The 12,985-nt window shown below is 41.2% G+C and overlaps 2 protein-coding genes across 21 annotated transcripts in view; both read left to right on the plus strand.

The window, feature by feature from the left end:
- LOC110507701 (clustered mitochondria protein homolog) overlaps positions 1 to 9,062 on the plus strand; it is a 28,040-nt gene extending 18,978 nt beyond the window's left edge. For all 18 annotated transcript variants that reach the window (XM_021587856.3, XM_021587858.3, XM_021587859.3 and 15 more), the window contains exons 20-27: positions 1,829 to 1,968; positions 2,073 to 2,153; positions 2,269 to 2,394; positions 2,586 to 2,707; positions 2,847 to 2,940; positions 3,563 to 3,697; positions 5,946 to 6,019; positions 6,172 to 9,062. In XM_021587856.3, the coding sequence (XP_021443531.3) occupies positions 1,829 to 1,968; positions 2,073 to 2,153; positions 2,269 to 2,394; positions 2,586 to 2,707; positions 2,847 to 2,940; positions 3,563 to 3,697; positions 5,946 to 6,019; positions 6,172 to 6,313 (914 nt within the window). In that variant the 3' untranslated portion in view covers positions 6,314 to 9,062. The remainder of the gene's footprint in view (positions 1 to 1,828; positions 1,969 to 2,072; positions 2,154 to 2,268; positions 2,395 to 2,585; positions 2,708 to 2,846; positions 2,941 to 3,562; positions 3,698 to 5,945; positions 6,020 to 6,171) is intronic.
- Positions 9,063 to 10,325: 1,263 nt separating this feature from the next.
- Positions 10,326 to 12,985, plus strand: part of LOC110507703 (lissencephaly-1 homolog A) — a 62,995-nt gene continuing 60,335 nt past the window's right edge. The window contains exons 1-2 of one of the 3 annotated variants that reach the window (XM_021587865.3): positions 10,362 to 10,715; positions 11,639 to 11,733. The gene's annotated coding sequence lies outside the window, so the exon portion shown is untranslated. Of the gene's footprint in view, positions 10,716 to 11,638; positions 11,734 to 11,756; positions 12,271 to 12,985 lie in introns of those variants that run through there. The other 2 variants (XM_021587863.3, XM_021587864.3) reach the window with 2 other exon arrangements.

Raw genomic sequence — 12,985 nt, forward strand, 5'->3', positions numbered from 1 at the left:
ACGAACAGCAACTATCACCCATAGTACAAAGTCAACCTTTTCTGTGCAATAAATAAATATTCCATACATAGTCTGGGACAGTTGTGGGATGCGATTGATTCCAAATTTAATATAAGCAACAAACACTTTTTTATGCAATGTGGCTGATGCAACAGATCAGAAAATGTAGCTTAAAATAAACTATTGGGCTATTTCTTCATTATAAGCACAGCGTTGTGCACATGGTAGTAGGCTATAAGTGTGAATTTTTCCATTAATGGAAAACACCATTATCAAAGTGACCACAAATGTGATTATGCATCTAATGCTTTTATTATAAAGGTGCATTTTTATAGTGACAATTATCTTCCCCAAATGTGAAACTCGCACGATGCTTATGTATGCCAGTTAGATCTATACCCCTTGTAAAGTGGATCAATGTGTTTAATTTTAATTATTTTTTTTGGCCAATTTAGTTGTGATACAAACCTTATTAAAATTGTAGGCCTATGTTTTAGGCAAATTTTAGGCCTATGATTTAGGTGTGCGACTATGATTTGAAATTTGCAGTGATAGGCTAATATTGTCACCCATCAGAGTTTTTTTATTTTATTTAATATTGTCTTTACATGTACTAAATAATATGTGTGAAACTTATTTTGATTTCTAATGGACCATTATCAGGGGCCTCCCAAGTGACGCAGTGGTCTAAGGTTGTGCCTCTAGAGATTCTGGGTTCGAGTACACGCTCTGTTGCAGCCTGCTGCGACCGGGAGACCCATGGGGCGGCACACAATTGGCTCAGTGTCGTCCGAGTTAGGGGAGGGTTTGGCCGGCAGGGATTTCCTTGTCCCATCGCGCACTAGCGATTCCTGTGGCCGGCCGGGCGCAGTGCACGCTGACATGGTTGTCAGATGTGCTGTGTTTCTTCCGACACATTGGTGGGGCTGGCTTCCAGGTTAAGTGGGCATTATGTCGAGAAGCATTCGACCTTTGCGGCCCTTGACCTTCGCCTCTCCCGGGTCCGTACGGGATTTGCGGTGACAAGACTGTAACTACCAATTGGATACCATGAAATTGGGGAGGAAAAAAGGGGTAAAAAAAGAAAAGAACGGACCATCATCATGAACCTGTCTCTAAACGGGGGCAGTGGGAAATAATACATGTAATCTATGCACTTAAATAGCGAATGGAGGAAGCTTTTCCTGTGGTTTATTTTCATGCCAGCCAGGTAGGCTGTACTCCTGTTGTAATGATAAACAATGTGCTTAATATTAGGAAAGTTGAGAAATAAATATAGTTGGCCTAGCCTATAGAATGCTGAGGGGATCCTCTTTTTATTAGCAGCCATCACTCTGTTTTTTCACTCAATTTCATAGCCTATAGAAATGTTGCCAACATGAGCTCATGGGCTCTCATGAAGTGTTTGAGATTTTTGAAAACATTAGCATTGATGGTAGCGTGATTAGGGGACAATAGAGTTCTGAATACCAGGCAGTTAGCATGTTTGGTAGGCTACTAACGACCATCAGCAGCATCAGAGCTTGGAATTTGACTGCCGTCATGACTCTTGACCGCCGGTGTGGCGGTAATACTGTCACCACAACAGCCCAAGGTCCTCCTAGTGCTAAACAGATATGCACATGAAGCTCTACTCACACATGCAACACACACACGAAGGCTGAGAAATGTTTCCTTCCTCCCCATACAAACCATGCAGAAGCATTACTACATTCATTCAACAATGCAACTTACCTTAGTGTCCTCTCTGAACCCGTTCACATGACTTTCTTTTGTGTTGTACAACAATTGTGGAAGCCTGAGTTTTTAACAAGGCCTCTGTCTGCAGGTTACCTTAAGGAGGGCTGTGAGTTAATCAACGAGGCTTTGAACCTGTTCAACAACGTGTATGGGGCCATGCACGTGGAGATCTGTGCCTGCCTGCGTCTGCTGGCTCGCCTTAACTACATCATGGGAGACCACCATGAGGTGTGCTGCTCTAGACATGATACACACACTTTTATATTCCTCTCACACATGAAAACAAATGGCCACAGCAATTCCAGTGACAGTCCTGACTTCTCTGTCCACAGGCTCTCAGTAACCAACAGAAGGCTGTCTTGATGAGTGAGAGGGTGCTGGGCGTCGAGCACCCCAACACTATCCAGGAATATGTATGTATCCATGAAAAATGGCTATTTAAAAAAAAAAAGTTTGTTTCGTCATTAAAAAACAATGCCATTCCATGTTAGCTGTTTCTAAGTGCCTCTGGTTGCTTTCTCTCCCCAGATGCACTTGGCTCTGTACTGCTTTGCCAACGGTCAGCTGTCCACTGCCCTGAAGCTGCTGTACCGTGCCCGCTACCTCATGCTGATGGTGTGTGGGGAGGACCACCCTGAGATGGCGCTGCTAGATGTGAGTGGACCACAGTATTTCATTTATTTTCTTTGGATTGAAACCATCCTGTAAGTGGACGTGTTACCACGTTAACTCTGAAGTTATGTACCAATTTTGTGGAAGCCTTTGAGGTGTGTTTGTGTGTGACCTTTATCAAATCAGTTCTCCTTACACCTGTCCTCCCTGTGGTCCCGGGTCTCCTCCTATAGAGTAACATTGGCCTGGTGCTGCATGGAGTAATGGAGTACGACCTGTCTCTGAGGTTCCTGGAGAACGCCTTGGCCATCAACTCCAAATACCACGGACCCCGCTCCCTCAAAGTAGCCCTCAGGTGAGGACAAGGGAGAGTTATTCCTTGAGTAACGGAACATAATTTTCAGTATATTAACTGACTTCCTGTTCTAAACTCAAGTTTGTGTTTATCTTCAGTTGATTTAATGCAATTATTATTTTTATATATAATTCTGCAGTCATCATCTGGTTGCGAGGGTTTACGAGAGCAAGGCGGAGTTCCGCTCTGCGCTCCAGCACGAGAAGGAGGGCTACACCATCTACAAAAACCAGGTAAGACGTGCAGCTACAGTACACAAAGCTCTACACGTCCTCTCCTTAGATAGACCGCAGCGCACCTCGGGAGGCTAAGGCACTGCATCGCAGTGCTTGAGGTGTCACTACTTTTCCGGATTCGATCTCAGGCTGTGTCACAACTGGCCGTGACCGGTAGACCCATGAGGCGGCGCACAATTGGGCCAGTGTCGTCCGGGTAAGGGGAGGGTTTGGCCGGCCAGGATTTCCTTGTCCCATCGCGCTCTAGTGACTCGTTGTGGTAGGCCTGCAAGCTGACTTTGGTCGCCAGCTGAACGGTGTTTCCTCCAACACATTGGTGCGACTGGCTTCCGGGTTAAATGAGCAGTGTGTCAAGAAGCAGGTTCGTGTTTCGGCTTGGCAGGGTCGTGTTTTGGAGGATGCGTGGCTCTCGACTTTCGCCTCTGCCAAGTCCGTAGGGGAGTTGCAGCGATGGGACAAGACTGTAATTACCAATTGGATATCACGAAAAAGCTGTAAAAAGTACAAAAAAATTACAAAAAAGTGGAATATGTGCTAGATTACCAACAACTGATATTAGTTGAGGTCAATCTATTTTTAAGCTTTCTTTCTCACTTTCTTCCCCTATGTCCCCTCTCAGGTGGGAGAGGCCCACGAGAAGACTAAAGAGAGCTCAGAGTACCTGAAGTACCTCACACAGCAGGCTGTGGCTTTGCAGAGAACCATGAACGAGATCTACAAGAACGGCTCCAACGCCAGCATCATGCCACTCAAGGCACGTGGCTTAGGGCATAGCTATAGTTTCAGGGTTTTTATCCCGAAGACAAAATCAAAGGGCCTTGTATTGTACTCAGATGATAGCATAATCTACAGACCAATGTTCCCTCTAAACTGCGCGTACAGTAGCCCGAGACTTGCCACCCAAAAATATCATCCCACAGAGAGAAGAATGAGATTGAAGTTCACTCAACTTTCTAGATAGTGGTCACCAACCGGGCGATCGCCTGGTTAATCTCAAAGCCATTCCTACTCGATTGCCAAACATTTCTGTAAAAAAAAAAACGATAAATCCTTGTGTTTTTATTTTTTGGCTCAGGCTGTTGGCGGTAGGTGCACCTGATTCAGCTGACCTGTGTGCCGGGTAGGAAAACTGTTGCCATTTTGAACCATTTCCTGTGTCTGAAGGTACAAACTGTGCTTTCTGGCCAATTGGATGGCTCAGATACTGTCGGAAGTAATATAGCAGGCATAAAACAAAGCTACAGCGAAGTTGACACTGTGAGATTTCAAAACGTTTAAAACCATGATTAGAGAGACTGTCAATGAATACAGAAAAGAGCTGCTGTTTTTATACGTGAGTTATAGTTCGTACTCAGCACTGTCAACTCAGCACTGTCAACACTTTTATACGCCATAAAATGCACCTTCTTCCTATTTCCACTCAGCCCTTCAACAAGCAGTGCAGCAGTAATGAATGAGTAGGAAATGAACTATAGGCTTGCGTTGTTATTATTAGTGGCTTGAGTCTTAATATCGAGGAATATTTCACTTTCTCTGTTCATAGGAGAAACAACATGAATTTGTGCATGAGGCAGAAATAATGCGGTGCGACTCGAGTTTCGCCATCAGCTGGAAGACGGTGTCCCGTTTTGGTCAGTATCAGTGGAGGAAAGGGAGAGTGAAGGGATGTTGAGGGGGGGACCCTCATTCTCCTCTCTTCCCTCCGCTGAGACTGACCATCAGATGCAGGCACCATCAGCCCAGTAAAATAAAAATGATTTAAATGTATGTCCCTCAACGTTTTTTAAGTCATGTTAAAACAAAACCGAGCATTAGATCTTGGCTTGCATTTTGACTCCGTGATCTTGACTCAGAAAAGGTTGGTGACCACTGTTCTAGAGATTTCCCTGATAACACTATCAATGTTTCCCTTTACTGTGGCAATTGTGATCGAATCAACACAATATTAGCCAATTTCAATGTAACATACTGGAACAAAACAAACTATGCAAGAGATTGTTGTAGGCAGAATGTATCGGAGTATGATTCCATTTCATTGACACACTACTCATCCCGTACTCTACACAGACACGTGCGGCATAAACAGACCATTGCCATATATGGATCTGTACCACTTACTTTGAACTGGACTGTATTTACAGCATGAGTGGTTGTGAGTAGATGTACTTGTTTTGTGATCAAAGCGAGAGCTGCATTTTGTTCATATCCTCTGCTTGTTAGTGAGTTATTAGCCCAGTTATAGATGATTTGTAGTCAGCAATAAATACAATCATTGCTTCCTACAAGAGCACATAACGTGTACATTTCTAGACCTCTTTGAAAAACAAGTCAGGTAAAGAGCTTTTTTTTGTCTTAAAGGGGCAGTATTTTATTTTGAAGCAGGCTTGAATAAACTAAGTAGCCAATAGACAGAGGGTAGCATAGTTTGTCTGATTCTCTGTAATAATGGCATGGTAATAATAATACATTTGTATTCTATAAAGTGGTTTCTTGGGTCAAACAACACAACCATTTTCAGCCACTTTGTCTGAAGGACAAGTAGATAAACAGGTTAATGTCAAGCCCTGCTTGTTTATTTCAAAAGGCTCATGGACTGTAGGCCTACATTGAAAACCACACATTGGCTTCTACTGTAGGCTGAAGGATAGAACGGCTATTTCCATGTTAAAATGTTATGGGATGCATTTTCTCCATTGTTTTTGATGGTATGCCACTCTGGTAGGCCTACATTATGATCAAATAGCCACAGTAGCCTACATGGCCACTGTTAAAACTGTAACTTAAAGTGGGTATAGCCTCTGTGTTCACAGTAAACGCGTGCTGGAAGTTGCACAGAATGTTCACAACGTTCAAGTTTGCACTCAGCAGACCTGAAATTTGCTCAGTGCCTACAATAATTTGAGGGACCATTGCTACAGACACAAGTTTATTTTCAAATGTGTTGTTGGTGTTAGTTTCATAGAACACTGTGTCATTTTGTTGTTTTCTGACACTTTTTCCAGTTCACAGCACCCAGTATGGCCAGTGTTCTGGAACAGCTCAATATTATCAACGGCATCATCTTTATACCACTCAGGTAAAGTGAAGTAGTACACTTTTTTTTTCTTTTTTTGAAAATGGAAACGTGCCGGGACCCAGTTCTGACCCCTGTGGAATTCCATCCACTCTTAAAAAATATAAATGTCTGGGCTCAACATTAACCCCTGTGGTATCCCATTCCCTCTGCAGCCAAAAGGACTTGGAAAACCTGAAGGCGGAGGTTCAGCGGCGGCAGCAGCTTCAGGAGTCAGGAAAAAGCATGGAGGAGCTCACTGTGGACGGTCCACTAGAGCTGGAGGACAAAATACCCATGGACGTTAATGTTGATTAATGTCAAACCCTCCATACCACACTACTTTCTACAAGGGAACAGATGTGATGCAACAGCCATCTCCTTGAATGAGCATGTGGACCTGAGAACTGAGCTGTCTAAAAATTAACAATGAAAACAAGAAGGGTGAAGGGTTGTTTGGGGCAGTCAAAGAGAAACATCTATGTATACAGTGGGTAGAGTGTTTATAAGAGGAGCCTCAAGGAGTAACAGAGCAAGAGTTACAGTATATACAGGGGTAGGAGAATCTAATAAAAAGAGAATATAGAATCCATGTTCAATCTGAAAGCCCGTAGCCTCGAGCTTTGGTAAAGAAACAGAAGGAGTAAGTGTGTGGCTGTGTGTGAAAGCGACCAAGGACGACCATGACATTGTATTACCAGAGCCTTATCCACTGTTCATCCCACCCCACATCAACCAACTGTTCCCTTTACCCTCTTCAACTTTTAGCCGAAGGACCACGGTTTACCCCTGCAACACTTCCAGTAATCCTAAGAGAGCCATCGAGGCAACTAGGGCTTCCGGTTTCACCATGGCCCCATGTTGCCTCGAAATAACAACTGACACCCTGTCCCAAAACTCGGGAATTTTGTAAAAATATTTTTACTGTGAACTAGATCAGACTAAGAAACAGTAATTAAAATTAACAGCATATTCTCTCATGTTGGGCTTCAGATTGGAAGTTCTCTTCTCGTGCGTTTAGTATTGTTAAACCTCACCTCCAGTCATCCATTTACTCGCTAGTGTTCCCTAGGGTCAGTCAAACTATTTGTATTTCTATTTATCCCAGGTGGGTGGCTGCTTTGTCCTTTTGGTTCTATCACAGCAATCAAACAGTGACGCTGTGTGTGCTCTCAACCAGTCTTTTAGAATGATTTGTTACACCTTTTTTCTGTAAAAATGTATCTTTTTGTAAAATCAAAATTAAAGGGGGAGAAAATATTTTTAGGTCTGTCAATTATCCATTAATTGAAAGGTAGAACCATTCATTTCTGCAACAGCTAAGAGCTTTAAAGCACGAGGCTAAACTCACCCACTGTTTTGGTCCCGTACCTACCACACACTAACAGCGTGACACGAACCCATGCACATGCACTGATACTGTGTTGGCGCGAAGTCTTGGATCTCGCTCATCGCATTATCTGCGGTGCTGCGGGCTCATTTCACCGAGTCTACCTTTAAGCCATGTCTGTTTTTATAGAAAATATGAGTGGAAAATATGCATAAATAAATCTGTCTTTGGGGTTTAGACAGGTACTTGATCAATGTTGATGGAAATGCAGATATGAAACGTCCAACTATGGCTTGAGCAGTAGACTCTAGGTCTCTTATATTAGATGTGTCCAGTCTTCTATTTTTCCACTTTTAAAGAATGTGTGCATGTATGTTTGTGTAGTCTAAGAGAAGGAATCAGATATGGCCATGGTTTGTAACACTTCTGCTACTTCATAGTGTAATGGCTAGGTTGGGTAAGCCACGACCTTCCAAATGTTTTATATTTTATACACAAAGACTGTGTTGACACCGGAAGGCCAATTCAGGTATTTTGCCCAATTATTTGGTGGCTCCCGAGTGGCGCAGCTGTCTAAGGCACTGCATCTCACTGCAAGTCCCTGGTTCGAATCCAGACTGCTTCACATTCAGCCGTGGCCGGGGTAGGCTGTCATTGTAGATAAAAATGTGTTCTCAACTGACTTGCCTAGTTAAATCAAGGTTACATTTAAATTGACAAAATATCAGAATTGGCTGCCTGTGTAAACTCAGCCATCGTAAAATCATGGGACCGCTAATATTAATTTATGTAACATTCTTGGCCAGCGATGTTGTAAATCTGCTCATATGAAGTGATTGTGAGAAACTTCACCCTATCATAAGGCTGCTTCAATATACCAAAAAGGACTGATAGCGGTGTGTGTGCGCCAACACAGTGACCGACCCTCCCTTGCAAATTTCTTTCTAAAACATTTTGCGCTGTCTAAATGTGTGACTAAAGCAATATAGAAGATGCTGGAACTAATTATTTTGAAGTGCTGCACTTGTGTTGCTGCAAGACAAACAGCGGTCATTGTAAGTAAAAGGGTGTCACAAAGAGAGAGGGGAAAAAACACTTACTATAATTAATTTCTTGATTATTATTCTCCTGAAAACAATTGTGGAACAATAATAGAACTTAGTATGTGATTTGTGCCTAATTTATGCTTCGAAATGGAACCAGGGTGTTAATGGTTTTCTTGTCAGCCCTTCAAAGCTTGTTTTAAATTGTATTTGTATTTTATTTTGGTTTCTTTTCATTTGTATTTATGTTTGTCATAGGGCCATCACTGGTTTCCTTTTTGAAGTGTATCTGCATTTCCTTCCTCCCCTCAGGTTCAACTTCCTCCTTTATGAATGTCAGTCCTGTCTTGCAGTACCCTTAGTGGCCATGGGGCGGTGCACTAGAGAGTACTTCCTTTGGAACCATCAGAAACAAATGAAAAGGCTTTATTAATGTGAACATGTTTTTGTCCCATAAGGATGTTCAAATGCATATGTCCAGGCTAGTGTGTAACTATTTCATATGTTTCTCATTCGATTGACTTTGAGGGAAGCAAAATAAACAAGTATTTGATTGAATTGATGATGACGTGAACCTGAAAAATTGCAAAGGCTGCTACTTGATGAACATTGGGGAACTTGTTGAAACCCTGAGGTCTATTGTTTGAGACTTAGACATTTCTGATAGAATAAACTCGTTGAGAGTGATCAAAAATGCTTTTGTCTGCCTAGAGATCTATTTTTTTTCCTTCCATGGATCATCAAATCATGGTGCTTCTATTCTATTTCATCAAGGCACAAATTCTTGTTGTTAAGCTGTAATTATGTTCTAATTGTGTAGTAATATACCTCTTGATACATTCAAGTAATTGCATGAGAAAATGATTTGACTGTTCTTTAGATTCATTCAGTAGGGAGTGACAGACCTCCGGATTATTTTATTGAAGCAAAGACCATGTATAATTTTCTCAATTTAACATTTTCAATTTCCAGATCATTCATATTACATATTGCTTTATCTTATGTAAACCCCTTGGTTTGTATGGATGGATGTCTTTATATTTGGAATGTTTCCAAATGTAGATTACAAAACTAAACCTGAATGTTGAATGAAATGTTTGTGCAAAATTACATTTTGGGAGTTTATAAGGCCATTAGGCATTGGAGAAGTCACCTGAACACTCAAAGCTCTTCAAATCACTCCCAGCACTTCATCGATGTCAAACATAGGAGACTGTTATTACGTACATTTACACACATGCATTTTGTGTTCTCCCCAATTTTAAACAAAAATGTGTATTTGTCGAGATGACACATCTATTTACCAAAACGTCACACAAGAAGCCACCAATAGATCTGTCTATTTACTACTTTTAAAAAAATTGGCTCTGACCAAGATTTCATACATCTACTGAGCTGGGTTGTCTGCCCTCTTGTCTAGTGGGGAGAAAAAGAGGTCATATGAGACAAAGACAGTACATATCTGGTCTCTATCACCTCAGTGTAGATGGATGTCTAATGCACACTGATCATCTTGCATTGTCTCTGTGTGGAACTCAAAATGAGGGTTTTTTCTTCTGTTTTCTCTTTTCTTGAACTGACAAGATTTATTCTGCACATTCTAGTGTTAAAGTCTGCTTCCCTTGCTGTGTGGTACCTATCTGTTGCTCTTTACAAAATAACAATCTAATTATTTTTGGTCAGAGTATGCTTTTGTATTAAAATTAATAAAGAAAACTAGCAAATAACACTTGGCTTGGATTCTTATTAACTACTTATTTACATATAAGATTGAGAGGATGTTAGCTATCCAGCTTGTTAGACATGTAATTAGATGCAATGATATTATCATGCATTTCAAGTGTAAAGACTGGATGTTTATTTTTGGTATCCTACTAGTGGACCTGTCACACAGGTGTTGCAGTACATAGTTCTATGAATTATGTCCCGTCATCAATAGAGATCAAGTTCTGATAACATTCTGGAATCTGAATATCCACTGTAAACATGCGTCAATGACACCATCGGCAGAGGCTGGGTAATGATGTGTAGTCAAAAATAGTGAATGTTCGGAGCAACTTGTTAAGTAACATTAGAGTAGGTTATCAGTGGGTGTTTGCAAGAATCTATTTTTTTAAAGTAGGGCTGTGATCAAGGACGTGCGCGCGCGTCGCTGTCAGTTTGTAAACGCAAGCGCGTCCCCGACTCTGAAGGCGAATGCGGCAGGAAAAAACAAGGATTGCAAGAGAGAAAAGTCGGCATACTCTAACCTCGAGATAGTACGTCCCTTATTTTGGGACGAAAAACACGTCATCTTGGCTTGTATAACTGTCCGAACTAGCTAAGGATATTCAGGAAAAACTATAGGGTAAGTTGTTTTGCATCAGATATTGAGTATCGAAGAAACGCTAAGTGGGGAAAAGGACGATGTGGCTGTAATTTTTGCGCCTCCTTTCAATGTCTCAAAATGGCGGACAGGCAGCTTGGAGTAGCAGGTAGCTGGCCATCAGAGTTGTAAATGTCTGTGCTAACCAACTAGTGGCACTGGTCGATTTGCTTCTAAGTAACTGTTGTTAACTTGATTTAAGTTACTATTTGATGAGGATTTGCACCTATTTTTCAAGTGTTATTGATCCGATAATTTGATATCAACTTTCTAGCTTGCCAGCCAGCAGCTAACGTTCACCAGTTGAGATCATTTTGACGTTAGCGAGCTAGGCTAACCGGCTGGCTAGCGGGCTTGCCAAACTCATCAATTGTGTGTGTGGGTCGCGAGTTGCCTCGCATCAAGTCTGTGCATAAACATTTATAGTTGTAACTATATATAGTTAAGTAACTTTTTAAACGTTTATGTTGAGTGCATTGCCAATTTCTTCAATCAATTGAATCCGTTGCTTTTTCAACTCGCATTCGAATGGCTAGCTAGCGTTGCGATCATATATAGGTCATGATTTGGGTGACAGTTATTTCACATACCAGCTACAAATGTATACCAGCTAATGTGTTGTCGAGCATATCTACTTGGTATACAGTTATCTGCTTGAACAAGCTAGATAACTTTAGCAAGGTAACGTTACCCACGATTTATAGAATGTTCAATAATGGAAAAGGGCGTATGCACTCAGTTGTATCATTATTTTGAAAGCAATTTAGGAGGTAGGCAGCTACGTGTAAATATATTATTTAGGTCGTATCGTCCGATTGTCATGTTAAACATTTGATGTGGTCTGATATTTTGACACCTTTGTTTTAACTCCGCTAGTTACCAAATTAGTTGTGTGTTTCCTGTAGCCACTGACTACGCTACTCCCTCCATCCATCACGTTACATCCAGTGAGCTGGACAACTTCGATCGTTTTGTGATCTGTCATCAAGGCTCTAGACCGGTAACGTAAATCATTATCATTACAGTTGGCCCTGTTTTACGAATGATCTAAGTTGAATGAATTCATGCAGTTTATAGAAATAAGTGTGGAACACATCGGTGGAAAAAACAAGAGTTGGAGGAAAACTACAATTTGCTTTGACCAATAGCTTTAACATAGCTTGAAACCTATCTTAATATTTTTATATTTTATTTTGCGATTGAGGATCGACTATAGTTTCAGTTTGATCACGTGGGTTGAAAGGCAGCGGTATCCTCCATTCGGTTAGAAAAGACGCCACCCCTCCTACTGCAGAATGGATCCTTCAGCCTGCGTCTCCTTCCGCTGAAACTGACAAGTCACTCTCCTCCTCCCCACCTTGTTGATGGTACCCCTATCGTGTTTGAAGCAGGATCCGTTGCTATGCAGTCCTCCCCGAATGTATAATTTCATCCTGGCCAGATCAGAGCTTGGCTACACCTGTAAGGATTGCTGCAGCAGCTGATGCAACCGAAATTATGGGATTGTTTTAGCAGTGGAGCTTCAATTGATAACTTGGTAGCTATATTTTTCTCCTTTACAGTTGTAGCTAATGTGATTCTATGGTTTTTATGTCTATGCTGATGGACCCTACTTGATTGAATAGGCAGTCACTTGATGTAAGCATTTAGATGTTGAATTTTTTTTAATGAATTGGTCGTTTTGGGATATTTTAATAGGTTACTTGTTTGTGGTTGCAGGCTTGACAAATTTCCAGACTCATTTAGAAAATAAAGCATATTTTTTAAATCCTGAGAACATAAACACGTGCGCCCTCATGTATCTATTGTTGTGCCAAATAGCTAATCGGTAATCATGGTGTTTGTGATTCTCATAATGGCCTCAATACACACCTTGTGATATTTGACTGTTATACAAGAGGTGGGACTATGTTAACCTGACTGATTTGTTTAGTATACCTTTCAGTGTTTTGAGTGGTACCTGACCCATGGCGACATTGAAAATGTGTTTTCAGGTTCAAATTTTATTAGTCACATGCGCCGAATACAATAGGTGTAGACCTTACAGTGAACTGATTACTTAAGAGTCCCTAACCAACAATGTAGTTTAAAAAAATACTAAAGATTAAGAAATAAAAGTAACATGTAATTAAAGAGCAGCAGTAAAACAACAATGGAGAGACTATATAGAGGGGGTACCGGTTAGTTGTGGTAATATGTACATGTCGGTAGAGTTATTAAAGTGACTATGCATAGATGCCAAAATTGAATCT

The sequence above is a fragment of the Oncorhynchus mykiss genome, chromosome 27 (assembly GCF_057628025.1).
Source record: "Oncorhynchus mykiss isolate SJ-2025 chromosome 27, ASM5762802v1, whole genome shotgun sequence".
Taxonomy (NCBI): Eukaryota; Metazoa; Chordata; class Actinopteri; order Salmoniformes; family Salmonidae; genus Oncorhynchus; species Oncorhynchus mykiss.